General features: G+C 39.1%; 1 protein-coding gene across 1 annotated transcript in view; it reads left to right on the forward strand.

The window, feature by feature from the left end:
* Positions 1-18,924, forward strand: part of CFAP20DC (CFAP20 domain containing) — a 340,832-nt gene that overhangs the window by 85,545 nt on the left and 236,363 nt on the right. Inside the window, exon 6 of the mRNA XM_063427556.1 lies at positions 2,807-2,921. Within this exon, the coding sequence (XP_063283626.1) occupies positions 2,807-2,921 (115 nt within the window). The remainder of the gene's footprint in view (positions 1-2,806; positions 2,922-18,924) is intronic.

The raw sequence follows: 18,924 nt of genomic DNA on the forward strand, positions 1-18,924 counted from the left end.
CTGACATTTAATGTGGATAAGTGCAAGATAATGCATCTTGGACGTAAAAACCCAAGGGCAGAGTACAGAATATTTGATAGAGTCCTAACCTCAACATCTGAGGAAAGGGATTTAGGGGTGATTATTTCTGAGGACTTAAAGGTAGGCAGACAATGTAATAGAGCAGCAGGAAATGCTAGCAGAATGCTTGGTTGTATAGGGAGAGGTATTAGCAGTAGAAAGAGGGAAGTGCTCATGCCATTGTACAGAACACTGGTGAGACCTCACTTGGAGTACTGTACACAGTACTGGAGACCATATCTTCAGAAGGATATTGATACCTTAGAGAGAGTTCAAAGAAGGGCTACTAAACTTGTTCATGGATTGCAGGCTAAAACTTACCAGGAAAGGTTAAAGGATCTTAACATGTATAGCTTGGAGGAAAGACGAGACGGGGGGATATGATAGAAACATTTAAATACATAAAGGGAATCAACACAGTAAAGGAGGAGACTATATTTAAAAGAAGAAAAACTACCACAACCAGAGGACATAGTCTAAAATTAGAAGGACAAAGGTTTAAAAATAATATCAGGAAGTATTACTTTACTGAGAGGGTAGTGGATGCATGGAATAGCCTTCCAGCTGAAGTGGTAGAGGTTAACACAGTAAAGGAGTTTAACCCCTTAAGGACCAAACTTCTGGAATAAAAGGGAATCATGACATGTCACACATGTCATGTGTCCTTAAGGGGTTAAGCATGCGTGGGATAGGCATAAGGCTATCCTAACTATAAGATAATGCCAGGGACTAATGAAAGTATTTAGAAAACTGGGCAGACTAGATGGTCCGAATGGTTCTTATCTGCCGTCACATTCTATGTTTCTATGTTTCTATGTTAAGAGACCGGGAATTCCAGGAACGGAATACAGGATGAACCCAGAAAACCCAGCATAAAGAAAACCAGAAAAAAACAAGAAAAACTAAACAAGAATTGTAAAAAGAGTACTGGATACCACTACTAAACGATACAAGCACTAAAGGGAACTGAATCAGAAACCATGATAGGGCAGGGAGCTAAGGGAAAGGTGAGTATAAATACCCTAGCTTTCAGTTTGATTGGCCCCTGTCATATCCATGCCCCCAAAACGTGAGTGTATGGGGAATGTGGAATGACATGGGCCAATGGGAGACTATTTCACATTTCGGCTCCCACTGTCCCTTTAAGAGCGCGCCCGCAATGCGCGGCGCGCTCTTAGAGCCAGACGGAGCACGTGACTGCGTCTCGCGGTCAGTGCCCGTCTTCCTGTAAACTCCATCGGACGAACCGCCCCCCGGAGAGGGTAAGTACCGCTACAGTCTGAGCTGTCCGACAGTCCCCCAGGCTGCTAAAAAGTAAAACAAATGTAATAAATATATTATACATATATATGTATAACATATTATAAAATAATTAAAGTATTTTATAATATATTATACATATATAATGCATATATATGATTTCATTATAAACAAATCCAAATGCCTGCACTCCAGTAAAAATAAGTAATGTGCCCGGTGCTTTTCCGCAAAAATACACAAAAATAGGGAAATGATAGCACTCCAAGGACTAACGTAGAGTAAAAGATAAAACTTAACTTTTATGTATTTATATTATATATATATATAGGAAATAAAAGTGTGTGTGTGTATAATATGTATATGTATGTATATATATATATATATATATACACACACACATACATACACACACACGTATTATGTGTGTGTGTGTGTGTGTGTGTGTGCGTGCGCGTGTATATGTATATATATACTCAACGTTTAATACCTTAGGTTGTTTTCTTTTAAAAAATATTTACATGCGAAGGGTTATTCAGGGATTCCTAACAGATATCGGTGTTACAATGGTAACTTGCGTTCATTTTGAAAAGAAATGGTTTGGAAATAGCAAAGTGATACTTGTACTTATAGCCCTATAACTTTCCAAAAAGCGCTAAGAACATGTTAACATTGGGTATTTATAAACTCAGGACAAAATTTAGAAACTATTTAGCATGTTTTTTTTTTGGCTATGTAGATGCATAACAGATTTTGGGGGTCAAAGTTAGAAACAGTGTGTTTTAAAAAAAAAAAAAAAAAAAAATCATCATATTTCAGCATTTTTTATAGCAAATTATATGATATGATGTAAATAATGGTATCTTTAGAAAGACTGTTTAATGGCGAGAAAAACTGTATATAATATGTGTGGGTACAGTAAAGGAGTAAGAGGAAAATTACAGCTAAACACAAACACCGCAGAAATGTTAAAACAGCCCTGGTCCCAAACGGTAACAAAATAAAAAAAAAATTGTATGGTCACAAGGGGTTAACAGTGGGGCGGCACCAAGGGACTCCAGTCACCATATCCACTTTAATAAGATGAAGTAATTTATGGTGCATAGAGTGTACCTTTAACCCCTTAAGGACACATGACATGTGTGACATGTCATGACTCCTGTTTATTCCAGAAGTTTGGTCCTTAAGGGGTTAAAGGTGAATTTCTTTTTTTCTTTTTTTACAAATTTAATTCTTTCATAGGCTGAATGGCTTTTCGAATAGAGTATAGAGCTCTGAATCAAATTACCATTCAAAGTGCTTTTAGATATAAAGCTTTGTTCCACCTAAGCTTGAATTTTAAGGGTATGAGTGATAAAATGAAAATCTAATTACTTATCTTATATAATCTTATATCTAAAATGCCTTTTTACTGTTTTACATGGTTTTATCAAAATAAAGAATTATATTGACTGTGATTGTGTTGTTGGTTTTTCTTTTTTTTTTGCAGGATTACAGATTTGAAGAATGGTAAAAGGAGATTATATCTATCCACAGTTCACAAAGAATTATCAGCAACTCCATTGCATGCAAAAATCCCCCTGGTTATCATGAAACGCAAAATTGTGAGTTCCTTCTAGATGTAATGTTGTGTTGAACTGCATGGTCACACCAAAGAGGACAGCTCTTGTTTTGTTAAACAAAGTGACACGTACAGATTCGTGTGATATAGATTCTGATCCACTCACCAGTGCTGGAGATCCATATCAATAATAATCAGCAGTATTCATTATCTCCAAATTCGAGTACATTACAATATATTTGTGTATATGCAAACCTAAAATGTGTTAATGCATGTTATTTTTAACTTGTACCCCAGCTTCATTTTTTTCGTGAGTCAGAAATTGTTGCTCATCCGGATACACACTCATGTTGGCAAGACAGTTACACTTCAGATGGAAAGGAGCCGGTGCCTTTGGTGAAATAGGCTAATATAAGAGTACAGACCAGAAATGTGGCCTGTCTGATGTTCATTATATGTTAAAAAAATATATAAAAAAAAAAAAATGATGTGTCGTTGTGTTTAAACTCAAACCAGCTTACAGTGGGTAAGGGAAGTAGATTGAGATAATCCTGACACCCTCGTGGTTATTAAGGGATCCTTGAGAAGCTTGTTTTGAGGCCTCCAAACACTGTGCACACCAGCATTTTATACATATTACATTATAGGGTTGGGTTGTACTGTGTTGTACTGGGGGTCAGTAGTCAGGGGTTAGGAATGCAGGAATTCTAGTTTTATGTGGGACAATTAATGCATTTCAAAGCCTGGCTGAAAATGCACTTTGCTATAGAATTATGAACAGGTGTTTCTGATCTCTTTGTAACCAAGCCAGATCATCTTGGCTAATCCAGACAATTAATTTGAGCCATATGTAATACATAATGTTCCATAAAAAATAGCATTTAATATCACACACTAGGACGGCTGTCCACTTCTCCTCCTGCATGTGTCAATTCTCCTTTTTGTCCTATCCAATGCTTCTCATAGAGAAGCATTAGAGATGAGAAACACATGAGCTGCAAGCGGTTTGATTCCTACATTATTTCCTGGAACTGCACAATGAACATACTTATATTCTTTAATTCATCTGAATCCTCTTTATGAGAAGCATTCAGCACAGGTGAGTTGTGAGAGCCAAATCTGACTCAGTTGTCACAGCTGAAGCACCTTAGGGGCTGTCAAGACATCCAGCAGAAATCTGTTAAGCCCTGCAATGGAAATATTGCAATTGACTGCTGTGATGGTATTTACCATTGCTGGGAACATATAACCTCTGCCCTTCTCTCTGGCAGGTATTTTAGTAACTGCTTACCTCCATTTTCCCCAGAGTAGACAGTTACACATAGGGCCGGTCTTTGGGGTGTGCGAGCTGTGTGGTTGCACAGGGCGCCATGGCAGCAAGGGGTGTCATGTGGCTGACACAGCTTGCACACTCCCTGCCCTCCCTATCCTCTACCCGGTGTTCTGTCAGATCTCTATACCTTGTGATAAAGCAGAGACGGTAGGTGGCGGAGCTTAGTGGCGGACAGCGGCGTGACTAACCGAGGCCCAAATCTGCTGCCTGGTAAGTGAGTCCACACTCCCCATCTACCCCTATAGTGCCCCCAACTACCCCTATAGTGCCACTGCTCCCCCATCTACCTCTATAGTGCCCCTTCTCCCCATCTACCCCTATAGTGCCCATTCTCCCCATCTAACCATATAGTGCCCCTGCTACCCCATCTACCCCTAAAGTGGCCATGTTCCCCCATCTACCCCTATAGTGCCCCTGTTCCCCATCTATCCCTATAGTGCCCCTGTTCCCCCATCTACCCATATAGTGCACCCATCTACCCCATAGTGCCTCTGCTGCCCCCACCTACCCGTAGAGTGCCCCTGCTCCCTCCATTTACCCCTATAGTGCCCCTGCTCCCATCTACCCCTATAGTGCCCCATCTACACCTATATTGCCATTGTTCCCCGTTTACCCTAGTGCCACTGCTCCCCTTATCTACTGCTATAGTGTCCTTGCTCCCCCAACTACCCCAGTGCTCCTGTTCCCTTATCTACTGCTATAGTGCCCCTGCTCCCCCACCTACCCCAGTGCCACTGCTCCCCATATACTGCTATTGCGCCCCTGCTCCCCATCTACTCCAGTGCCCCTGCTCCCCCTATCTACTGCTATAGTGCGTCTGCTCCCCATCTACCCCAATGCCCCTGCTCACCTCATCTACTGCTATAGTGCCCCTGTTTCCCCATTTACTGCTACAGTGCTCCTGCTCCCCATCTGCCACAGTGACCCTAATCCTACATCTACTTAAACAGTGCCCCTGTTCCCCCCTCCAGCCTATAATGGAAAGATGTACCTGCCTGTGCTAGGGTTGCAACTAGACCCTGGAACAAAAGGAGAAGTGTTCATGGAGGCTGGAGTAACTCTTTAATCCCAAGCCATGCTGTTAGCTAAGCCTACACACCACTGCATTAATAGCAATACCACACTGTGCTGTATAACTTACTTCTAACAAGGCACATTAATGTGGCCCAGTCACAAATTATGCAATTGGAGATATAATGTATCTCTCAGTATTACACGGGACTTATAACTAACAATAAAATGAGGACAAAATTAGACCTGGGTCCTTGTCAAAACCCCTATGGCAATGCTCCTGATTTTTAGGTAATTATGGCAATGTCTAAGTGTAGTAATAAACATTCTGCAGGTGCAGAGTACATCCCAAACCATAGTGCTCAGCAGTGGAATCTTTCATTCAAGGTATAGATGTAACAAGTTTAACCTATGAAATATGTTGTAAACCGTAATTAGCAATACTAGAGATGTCGGTGCAGCTTAATCCAGGCCTATATTTCCTTTACTCCTACAAACCAAATGCTTGCTTGTAACAATATACAAAGCAGAAGGGCTTGCAGATTGTGCCTTGTCGCTGTTATCTAAGAATTTATATTTCCAGCGATGCAAATCATATGCAGCTTGCAAAATTGCTAATAACCTTCCTACATTGTTTCCTGGAACTGCACAATGAACATACTTATATTCTTTAATTCATGAAATAGATTTGTTTGCATCTCAAGGATTACAGTGTGCTGAGCTCTAGAAGAATAGTACATTTCTATCAACAATCTACTGATCACATTTTATTTGCATTTTTGAGAGGTATTAAAAAAAATAAAATCTCTACACTTGGCAGTTCGACTGTTAAAGCTCCATAGTCCAATTTCAATTTGTTACAGTCTGTTATGTTCTAGTCATTGATTTCAGGCAAGAGCCCATATGCAGGGAAACCAGAAAAGCAATTGAAGTAGCCTTTCTGTTTATAAATTGTGCAAAATAAATGGGTATGGTCACTGATAACGAAGCCTTAGAGTCACTCTGTATTTCGAATTAGGGTGAATCAGGAAGACTTAACAGTAAACTGCAATTTGTACGAATTTGGGCCGATTAGATAATCCAAGCGGAAATTTAGCCAAATCACAAACCTGACCGAAATAAATAATGGCGGAACAAGTTCATATTAATTTGTGATTCTGAATTGGCAACAAAAAAAGGAGATGATTGAGAGGGGGAAAAAAAATGATTGATGTTTAGGGGACAATTATGAAATATTGACCATATTCACAGATCAAGTGAAAAGTGACCAGCCCAGGCAGTTAAGGGCAGAAGAGCCCATTAGGAGGGGCCGTGCCACAACGGGGGCATGTTATGACACCAGCATAAACAAATACACCCCTAAAAATGAATAGGTTAGCGTGATGCCCCTCCAGAGCAACCCGCATTTTTGGATAGAGCAGATATCCTGTTATTTCACTTCTGAGCAATGCAAGCATGCTCTATGTTTGCTAGTGACTTTTCTCTAGTGTCTCCAATAGTGGGATACCAGAGGACAAAAGTGGAACAGGGTTGTTAAAGTGTGTTGTGCATGTATGGGGATTCTCCCTGTGGTGTTCTATGTGTTTGGAGGTTGCTTGCGGGATTGCATATGTATAGTGGAGACTGTGTTGTAGGCTGTGTGTGAAGGGGTCTTTTTCTGGTGTACAATGTGTGGCTAGGGCCTGTAGTGAGTGTGTGTTTCTGGGCTATAGAGTATGGATGTGCATGTTTATTGGTCCTGTAGAGTGTGTGCGTATGAGGGTGTTGTGTGTGCAGGGGCTATAGTGTGTGTACATCTAGTGTGTGGCATTGTATGTGTTTGCTTATAGGGGGTTGTAGTGCACATGTGTGTGTATATGGGATTTAGTGTGCATGTGTGTATAGGTGGTGTAGTGTATATATAGGGTTATAGTGTGTGAATATGTGGTGTATTTTGTGTATAGGGGTATAGTATGTGCATAGAGTGTGTATTGTGTTATAGGGGCACAGTGTACAGAGCTATAGTGTGCATTGATAGGGATTTTCTAAAGTGTATGAGTGCAGGGGGTATAATTTTGTATATAAGAGGTAGGATAGGGGCTTTAAATAATGAATGTAATAATTTAATAATAAAAAATATATAAAACATTTACAGTCTCCTCTACTCTAATAAAATTGGAGCTCACAAGGGAGCAAGCTGGAGTCTTCCCTAACTCCTCTCTGGTGCTTGAAGAGACAGAGCTCCCTCTTAGAGCTGGCACTGGGATCCTTTTATTTCCTTTCTGAGCCTTAGCCCATGGTTATCTCATTTGTCCGATGGCCAGTTTAAACCTGGAAGTGAAAAAGAAGAGCAGCAAAATAATAAATACATTTCTATTTGTTGGATAATATATAATTATAGATGTAATTTTTACTGCTTCTCCTCTTTTTCCCCTCTATTGATTATTTGTTTACTCTATACATATTTATATTATGCAGTACACTGAAAGGAGCATAGGGACCATTTTTACACCCCTTTTGGTTCACCAGATTCTTTTCTTGAATAATATTTTTGTTATTGAAATTCTGATGGTGGAAAAAGAGAAATATGTATTGCCAATAGGTATGTAAATTCCTGAGTTTAAATACCCAACCTGCCCCCACAAACAGGAGACCCGTGTTATTTTTTGTTATAATTTAAACTAGGAATATGTGTTTTCACTTACAGCCCTAATAATATGATTGTATAGGGACAATTTTCTTGAGGTTCAATGAGCAAGAACAAGCAGGATGTCTTTCCAGACGTTGGTTTAAAGTAAATCAATTTAGACTTTTTAAATTTTTTATTTGTTCAGATACCTAGTTATTGACACAGTCATTAGGGTGTTTCAATGATACTGAGATAAATGTTATGTATTTTTTTTTACCTTTTTTATGTTAAACCTACTTTCCCCCTCTCTTATTTGTCATTAACCATTTTTGTAAACAGTTGGTCGGAGAAAACAGCCTCTGTATATATCATTGCTAATGTACGTAGATTACATAGCCACATTATCTCGTGCTGTGTGGAGCTTGCATTCCAATGGTGTCGCTTGAGAGACACGGTGATTTACAAAGCTCTGTTACCTATTAATGCGGCTGCAATTTTTTAATAGCTGCAACTCTTCAGAACTAGTAGTCTTTTGGGAAATGGCAAAAGCAAGATATATTTTCAACTATGGCTGCCTGACAATGAGATTTGAGTCCCTAAAGGCTGTGACATCAGCTAAGATTTTATTGTATATGAATTTGCATTAACCCCTTAAGGATTACTGAACCAAAACATAAGCACAGAACTAAGTACAACTGCTAACAATTGAGGATTACTTAAAGAGCTCAACATAGTTTGACTTCCTGCAATGATTTGTGGGGGTAGGAGGAGGTTACAGGACACATCTGGCTCTATAACCCCTACAGTGAGCTGTAGTGGTTACAGTGCTTGAAGTGCTCCTTTAAATGGTGGCACATATGGAGAGAAGTAGCGGTGCACACTGACGTTCAGCATCTCTACATGAAGACGCTCAACATTCTTTATTGAGATGCATTGATCCAGTGCATTTCTATGAGGAGTTGCAGATTTGTCTCTGCCCCACCTCCTTGGCTGAGATCATCAGAATTGACTATCTCAGCTAATCCAATGCTTTCCATAGGAATGCATCAATGGCCATCTGAGTGATTGAGGACTCATTCTGCACTTGAATAAAGGTACAATTTAAGCCTAGTTAGAGGGGCAGACCACCTAAATAGTGTTTTTAATACTATAGGCTCAGAAATACATGTTTGTATTCATGACCCTATAGTGTTCCTTTAACATACCTACATAGTCCAAATCCTAAACCAGGTTGCAAATTAGCTAAATCTTGTTTGGATCTTTTGGGAAAGATGTCTGCCCACTGGAACTTTATTTTGTAATACTGCTAATTAATTTACATTTTGGAAGATGTCCAACATCTTTATGAGAAAATTATGCAATCAGGAATAACTACACATTTTTGGTGCTTAATTTCTTTTTAAGTATTAATCTCATAATATTAATAAAAACACTCACAAGTCTTAAGATTTATTCAGCATCAATGATTTATTCATAATTCTAGAAATAGCAAAAAAAATAATAATCATAACTGAGGAATCTAAAGAAATGTATTAATTTACAGATATATTTGTGCTAATATGAATAACTGCCTCAAGCTTTAATATGCGTCATAACGAATGGTGGAATTAACGGTTTATATGCTAGAGATTGTTGAACAATATATGTCAATGCAATCAATTTCATTTACTGATTACATGAAACAATAGTACTTCCAACTTGCTTCCCCCCCCCCCCCCCCAAAAAAAAAAAAAATACTTTCTTATGGTGGTGATAGCACATGAGTCCAGTCTTTGCATAGACATCTTCTTCTTCTTCCTCCTTCTAGTAGCACATTATCCCAGTTCTCAAGATTTCTTTTTTCCTAATATATATATATATATATATATATATATATATATATATATATATATATATATATATATATATATATATTGTACCTCACTCTGAGGGTAGTAGTGAGTCCTGAAAAAATATCCAGGTGGAAATGAATAATAATAGTAATTCTCCAATCAGTTACATGCCTTGGCCATGAATACAGATATCGGGTATGGGAGAATTAAACCAATGGGTCAGTGCAGACGCCAACAGAATATAAACAGTTAAAAAAGCCAGAGTTAGAGAAAGTGCAAGTTATTCAGACAGACAGATCACAACAGAAAATAAAACACACAAATCCATAGAGATCTGGCAGTGAATGACCTGGGTGGACTGTACAAACAAATTGCCTTTTTTTGAGAAATATTTCAGTGGGCCAGCCTAGGCATTAGTAGCTTTGATACTACAAGCCACCACCCCAAGCACAAACACACACTGTGTTGGGCTAACGAAGGTCATGCACCATTTTTGAGTGACTCCCTTAGTACTCTTCTGACAGACATTTCAACGTACCTACGGTTTCTGATGAATGGAGCTCTGAGGGTACCACCATACCTTCTGTATGCTAGCGGCCTATGGGGCAGTTGTCTTCCTCTCTTTGCCAGCCTCCAATGTCGCAAACTGTCACAGTAACAAGGAGGTATAAATATAGCAAGAGGACACCAAGGCATATCCCCCCAATTGGCATTTTGTAAAGATGGACAACGGTAGGCGGGGTAAAAGAATGTTGGACAATGATGCGAGCCACAAATCGCTTAGGAATAGGCAGGACAGCCTGGCATGAATTCACTTCAGGCAGGCCCACTGAGGGAAGACCATGCAGGGAGTTCCGTTTCAATGCTGGTCTAGTGCCCTGAGCGTAGCATAGCCGTTCTTTTTGGGGACAGTTCCGTGGTGTCCCCAAAATAAAAAGTTAAATAAAAGTTTATAAAGTACATAAAAAGTACTTAGATCGTATATATATATATATATATATATATATATATATATATATATACGATCTAAGTACTTTTACATGCACATAAACACACATACACCTTTATTAAAGGTATATTTTAATATTAACTATATATTGTGATGGACCGCCTGGCACCCCTACTGGGTACCTCCACCAATCGATACTTCCTAGTGCTCACCGAGTACTCCAAGCACTACACCAGACACCATCAGCACTGTAGACCCTTAGCCACAGCTTGGCTAAGATCTCGCCATCCTCCACCCACCCTGGACCCAAGACCAGGATCCAGATTCTAGTGGGTAGACCTCTCCTACTCCAGAGAGTATAGCAGCTTACAAGAGCTAGTGATTATAATCCCAGGGAGTATAAGGAGTATAGCAATCCCCAGAGTGAATATAGCTGTACCCTCCACACATGAGACGAGGCTCTATGTTGAGGGTGAAGAGGAACTCCTTTAATGGCAGCCACAACTGGCCTTATATGCAGGTTCCCATGCAAGGGGTTTACTCTAAAATATTCCAGGGGCATTTCCCACTGGCCCTGAGAGGGGACTAGGACAAATCACACACTTTACTTACATTGGCTCTCGGGTCCAGGACATTCCCACACAAAACAAGGTAATCCCTCCCCTGTGCCTAAGAGATAAATGAGTCAGGAACTGTACTAAACTCAATTACCTCCAGGCACAGAACACATACATTTTACAACCTCCCGAAAGTTCCCCCAAAACACATGGAAACTCCACAAAAGTCCCGATCTGGGGGACCAATATATCCAAAAATCAACCCGATTGGTTCAGGGGTTCGAGATTTCCATGGAGGTCATTATATGGATTATAGTTCCATGCACTCAAAGACCAAACACGCTGTACGCATTCGCGGGAACAAAATGGCCACCACCTTGTGTTCGTCCATACGCACGGTGGTCACCCAGCCGACCATTGAGAATGTTGCAGGTAACTAGGTCAATAAGGTTAATAAGCAGCACACGTCCCCCACGGATGGTCACACTGTTTAGGAGTCTGTTCGATTTACGAACACAATACTCCTAATCCGTTCGATAAGCCCCATATACCGAACCATCCTTTCCACAGCCCTGAACCAAGGTCTAATACATGGGCCATAGTCCTGGGGCAAGAGGCTGGCAAGCAGGCCCCTCCAAGAGCCTGTGGCGCGATTATATATATATATATATATATGTATAATAAAAAATATATATAAAGTGGTTTCAATTTGTTCTATCTGTATTTTGATATTAATACATGTATATTTAAATCAAAATACATTTACATAAATACATAAATATATATATGATAGATATTATACCTATATATAATATATCATCTTATATACAACGTCATACTAAGTGTATTTTTTATTAATATATACAAATATTAATATAAAAAGACACATAGAGTAACATTACACATGTGTATGTATATATATATATATATATATATATATATATATATATACTATATATATTGTGTGTAGATATCTATATCTATATATATACATATATATTATAAAAATAAATAACTAAAAAAATAAAAAACTGTAAAAATAATTTAATTTTTTTATACATATGTAATTTTATTCTAACTGTATTTTGATATATATATATATATATATATATATAAAAATATCAAAAAATTACCGGCATCCACGCCGGACATCAGGGGATACGCGATACAGCTGATACGGTGAGTGTTGATTGGTATAAATGCCCTATATATGTTTGTTACTTGCAATGTTAAATGCTCTTTGTGTCCTGATGAAAGCTCCGATCGGGAACTGAAACGTAACCCAAGAGTTACGTTTTTATATTATTGGGACTTGGTGTCACGATTCTTGGAACCAAACACGCTAACACACACACAGAGAAAAGGTGCAGTACCGGACCTTAGAGTGGCCGGGCTAAGCACACAAAGAATAGTCAGGAAACAAGCAGACTAAGGGGAACCAGAAGACAGAATAATGAGAGACAAGCCGAGGTCAAAGGGTAGGAGAAAGTCGCAAAGTCGGATACACAAGCCAGAGAGTACGTAACCAGAGAGAAACACAAGTTCAGTAGCAATACTATCAAGCAAAGACCACAACAGGGCAGAGAGAGACAGGAAAGGTAAGTATTTAAACTCATTTATTAATTCTGATTGGATAATTTCCAATCAGAATTAACAATCATACGTGGGAGATATCTATACCTACCACTGTGATTGAGGCACTGTGCCTTTAACGCCGGGTCAGGTGGCTGACCCCGGCGTTTACAAAAATGGGCAGTCTCCCAGCGTGCAGCATCATGCATGCTGCTGCTGGGGGACGGAGAGGAAGACGTGGGCTGCATCCGAGGCTGGGAGGATGCCGCCCGCCGAGTGTATGCCGGGAAGGGGACCGCGGACGGCTTGAGGGTGAGTGCCGCGAGCGGACTGAAGCCTCCCCTCGCAGCCGCCCGCGGGATTCTGACACTTTGCACCTGGTATTACTTATTTTGAGTAGGAGTGCAAGAGGTTCAAATCTGTGTCTATCTATATATATATATCCCCTTAAAGACCGTGGACGTACTATGTACGTCCGACAAAAAAACGGTTGTTAAGGATCGCAGACATACCTAGTACGACCGCGGCAAATAAGAGCCCTAAACTTGCCTGGACCGGCGATCCACGGTGATTAAGGTTGGGGCGGACTGCCGAAGATCCCAGTAGTCCCCCTGCAGAAGCTCCAGCCACCTCACCATGATCACATGACCGCAATAAGAGTCTATGGAGCTGCCAGCAGGGGGACTGTCTGAGCTGTCAGGCAGTCCCCCAGGCTGCTAAAAAGTAAAAAAGATAAAATAAATATATTATACATATATTATATATGTATAATATATTATTAAATAAAGCATTTTATAATATTGTATACATATATAACACATATATATGATTTCAGTATAAGTGTACTTTTGAGATATATACACATATATGTCAAAATACACTTATAATGAAATCAAATATACACATAATATATTCTAAAATGCTTTAATTAATATGTTATACATATATATGAAATAAAAGTGTGTGTGTGTATATATATATATGATGCAAAATAGAACAAAAAAAGGTTGCGCCTAAAATATACAGTAAAACATATAAGAGTGTATATAATAAATAATATAAAATAATACAATTTAATATTAAATATTAAATGAAATATAAATGGATAATTGGCAATAGTCCAAAGCACTTATCATAAGTCCATAATGGTAGATGCCGTGTATAAGAACAGGGATCCTGAGGCGTAAAATGGGGTGTGTCTTCACAAAGGTGTCCTTGAAATCCAGTGAAGTAATATGTGAAGAAAAAAACAAGAGGAACTCCAATGGCACAGTATATAGATGAATAAAATGGTAAATAAAATAAAATAAAAGTAGTCTTACTCACACTTTTCAGAGCTAGAACCTAGCTCTGATATAACGCACGTGAAGTGGAATAATCCCCACTCAAGGATATGCGGAGTAATATTGATTGGCGAGTATCTGGCTCAGATTCAACGTCCAAGTTGGTATTATTCGACCCAGGGAGATAAAATAAAGTATATAGTGCTCTCTGTATAGTAATTAAAAGGTATAAAAAGAGAATAAATATACTACTCACAGTATATAGAGCAGGCTTGTACTGCTCAATGTAGGCGCTTGGGTGGTATCATCCCCACCTAAGGATTCTTTAGGCTTCTCGTCAGGTAGATAGTATATGTATAGTCCGGTGAAAAAGAAATCAAAATGGCTATAAAATGTTTTATGCCAAAGTATTTTCTTTATTGTAAAATAATAAAATTAATATCTAAACGCGTTTCGCCGCAAGGGCTTCTTCAAGTAGATAATAGTATTACTATTATCTACTTGAAGAAGCCCTTGCGGCGAAACGCGTTTAAAATTAATATCTAAACGCGTTTCGCCGCAAGGGCTTCTTCAAGTAGATAATAGTATTACTATTATCTACTTGAAGAAGCCCTTGCGGCGAAACGCGTTTAGATATTAATTTTATTATTTTACAATAAAGAAAATACTTTGGCATAAAACATTTTATAGCCATTTTGATTTCTTTTTCACCGGACTATACATATACTATCTACCTGACGAGAAGCCTAAAGAATCCTTAGGTGGGGATGATACCACCCAAGCGCCTACATTGAGCAGTACAAGCCTGCTCTATATACTGTGAGTAGTATATTTATTCTCTTTTTATACCTTTTAATTACTATACAGAGAGCACTATATACTTTATTTTATCTCCCTGGGTCGAATAATACCAACTTGGGCGTTGAATCTGAGCCAGATACTTGCCAATCAATATTACTCCGCATATCCTTGAGTGGGGATTATTCCACTTCACGTGCGTTATATCAGAGCTAGGTTCTAGCTCTGAAAAGTGTGAGTAAGACTACTTTTATTTTATTTTATTTACCATTTTATTCATCTATATACTGTGCCATTGGAGTTCCTCTTGTTTTTTTCTTCACATATTACTTCACTGGATTTCAAGGACACCTTTGTGAAGACACACCCCATTTTACGCCTCAGGATCCCTGTTCTTATACACGGCATCTACCATTATGGACTTATGATAAGTGCTTTGGACTATTGCCAATTATCCATTTATATTTCATTTATTATTTAATATTAAATTGTATTAGTTTATATTATTTATTATATACACTCTTATATGTTTTACTGTATATTTTAGGCGCAACCTTTTTTTGTTCTATTTTGCATCATTTCTTATCATTAGGGGATTATAGGGGACTCCCCTTTAAGGATTGCAGCCTTACTATTATTTTCTTGTGTGGCAATCTAGCGCTGATTTTTTCTCTTTCCATATATATATATATATATATATATATACATACATACACACACACACACACACACACACACATTATACATATATATTTAACTATAAACTACATAACTATATTATTTTATTAATTATAAATTGAGAAACTTGCATCGCAACCCAGGCAGACAGTCCAGAGAATTTAATTGGCAAGCTGTATATTGACCCTGTAACTTTCCAAAACACCATAAAACCTGTACATGGGTGGTATTGTTATACTCGGTGAATATAAATATGGCAAATCTTATGTTTGACCCTGTAACTTTCCAAACCACCATAAAACCTGTAATTGAGGGGTACCACTGTACTCGTGAGACATTACTCTACACAAATATTAGTGTTTTCGAGCATACTCGAATACTAATATCATTGGTGATTCTGTGAAATGGCAGTTTATGTGTGAAAAATGCAAAAAATCTATTATAACAAGTACAGCTACCCGACAGACCCACACAGAGGTTCCTAACCCATGACGCCCCTGTCAGAGTACCGCCTGGAATTGTGGCTCCAGAGCGGTCTATGGACGGGCCGGGCCGGGCCGGCCCTGCCTCACCGTAACCATTTACATATTTATTACAGCATCCAAATCATTTGAATGTTTTATTATTTTTTTAACATATTGTGATCATTTGAAAAGCTTATTCAAATATATTAAATCAAGGCCACAGACTTCTGGGAGGCCTACCACTTCCTATACTTGCATCTAATAAACCAATTTATGACTCCAGAAATGGGGAAAAATTAAGCAGCGCACTATTAAGAGACCTAGAAAGAGTCTCCACAACATGTCAGTGGAGATATTGGTAGGGTAATGAAGCCATGTAAGTTACTACAGGTGTGGTTCCAAGTTTACAGACAGAACATTTGACCCATCAATAGTACAGTCTTGTTTCCTGCAGTACCAGAAACCGTTTAAGAGTTTGCAGCATCATTTAAAATATTTGCTATGAAAACAGAAATAGAAATCTTTACAAAATGAGTCTTTAATTAGTAATCTACATTGAGACACACATTTCATAATGCAACTGTGATTTGCCTGTAGAATAATTAATAAAGCCAGGTCTATCAATCAAACAAAACTTCATAAGGTGGAAAATGGTTACCAGATCTCTCCTGCAAATCATAATTACTTTGGAATATTGGGAGCCGAACGTTTGCCACCAGAGATCTGTAATCATACTTGTGCAAAATATGCTTCTTCATATTTCTATGGTTCACAGCTCGAATTGAAAACAGTATTGTGCCTTGTGCCTGAAACAGTATTTCATGTGTTCTGTTTGTAAATCAGGTTTTTCTAGATATCATTTTCTCAGGAGTTCACTGGAAACAGTAAGCAATGCAATCTCTTGCCAGTAGACTTTTCTGAAAACAACAGACATGCTTTTCCATATTGCAATGTCTGCATTGTTTTGTGCTTTCCAAAATATGTGGAATGTTTCTAACTGCAGATCATGCATAAACCAACTGTCCTGAATTTAGATGACATGGACTGCTATAACACTTGTCTTACTTTATTACCATAAAAGAGGTAACAATGATAATTACTAGAAGCACCATTTAAGCAGGGCAAAGGGGTCCTCAAGGCAAGAAAGTTGGAGATTGACGCTTGTCTCACGGACATCTTGTCTGACGTGAAGACATTCAACATTCCTGGGTGTGAAGTAAAATGTTTGTTATAAACCACCTAATGTTAATATTGATGAGGGGTAACACGTTAATTATTGGAGATTTTAATTACCCGGACATAAATTGGGACAGATGGGCTAGTAGTTCAGCAAAGGGAATTAGGTTTTTGAACTTGTTAAATTACACCTTCATGTCAAAACTTGTACAAGCACCTACTAGAAAGGACGCTTGTCTGGACCTGGTTCTAACAAGCAATGTTGATCTTTTGTCCATCATTCAAGTAGGTGAGCACTTGGGAAATAGTGATCACAATATAGTGCCCTTTGAAATAAACTAAAAAAATAAATAAAAGGCATATAGGGTATACTAAAACATGTAATTTAAAAAAAGGCTAATTTCTAGAAGTTAAGGGCAGCTTTACAATATATTGACTGGCATAAACTCTTTAGTGAAAAGAACACTGAGGATAAATGGAACATCTTCCAACAAATATTAGGAAGGTACATTTCTCAGTATTTACTATTGGGTATAAATATAAAAGAAACAAATTGAAACAAATTTGGCTTAGCAGAGAAGTAAAACCAGAGATTAAAAATAAGTAAAGGGCATTTAAAGCATTGAAATCTGACAAATCAGAGGCATTTTATACAAGGTATATGGAAGCCAATAATGTGTCCAAAACGGCGATTAGATTCGCTAAACTTCAAAATTAAAAAATGATAGCCAAAGAGAGCAAAACCAACCCAAAGCATTTTTACGTACATCAATTCTAAAAAAAAAAATAAAAAAAAATAAATGAAAGTGTAGGTACACTAATGGCCATTCTACATATGTGTAACCAACATATGTTACTACACATATACAACTAATGGCAATTCTTGCGAGGGGGGTCTTCCAAACCTTCTGCTACCCGGCACTGGCTCGAGCGGTCTCCTCATTCTAGATAGTCAAGTTTGATCGCCTTCTCAGTGCTCCGCCAGGGCCGTGGCCAACCCCGGCGGGGCCGATCCGAGTACCTCACTAAATCATCTAATCGGTAGTAGCGACAAGCGGTGTGTACAAAGGGCAGGGACTTAATCAAAACGAGCTTATGACCTGCACTTACTGGGAATGCCTTGTTCATGGGAAATAATTGCATTTCCCAATCCCTATCACGAACGAAGTTCAGCGGGTTACCCGCACCTGTTGGTCAAGGGAGGGGAGAGCTTCCCCGACCCGTTGCGCCACTTGCCCCAATCCATATCTTGAACGAGGTTCAGCAGGTTACTCGCACCTGTCGGTCAAGGGAGGGGAGAGCTTTCCCCGACCTGTTGTGCCACTTGCCCCAGGCCAGGCCTCCGGCCTGTGCTTCCTACGGGTGCCTGCTCGTTTTTCTGTCTCCCTTCCCACGGTCGGGGTGGGGGTGGCATCCGTTAATGATCCTTCTGCAGGTTCACCTACGTAAACCTTGTTACGACTTTTACTTCCTCTAGATAGTCGAGTTTGGTCGCCTTCTCAGCGCTCCGCCAGGGCCGTGGCCGACCCCGATCCGAGGACCTCACTAAATCATCCAATCGGTAGTAGCGACAAGCGGTGTGTACAAAGGGCAGGGACTTAATCAAATGAGCTTATGACCTGCACTTACTGGGAATTCCTTGTTCATGGGAAATAATTGCATTTCCCAATCCCTATCACGAACGAGGTTCAGCGGGTTACCCGCACCTGTCGGTCAAGGGTACACACACGCTGACCCGTTCAGTGTAGTGCGCGTGCAGCCCCAGAATCTAAGGGCATCACAGAC

Source organism: Pelobates fuscus, chromosome 7, assembly GCF_036172605.1.
Source record: "Pelobates fuscus isolate aPelFus1 chromosome 7, aPelFus1.pri, whole genome shotgun sequence".
Lineage (NCBI taxonomy): Eukaryota > Metazoa > Chordata > Amphibia > Anura > Pelobatidae > Pelobates > Pelobates fuscus.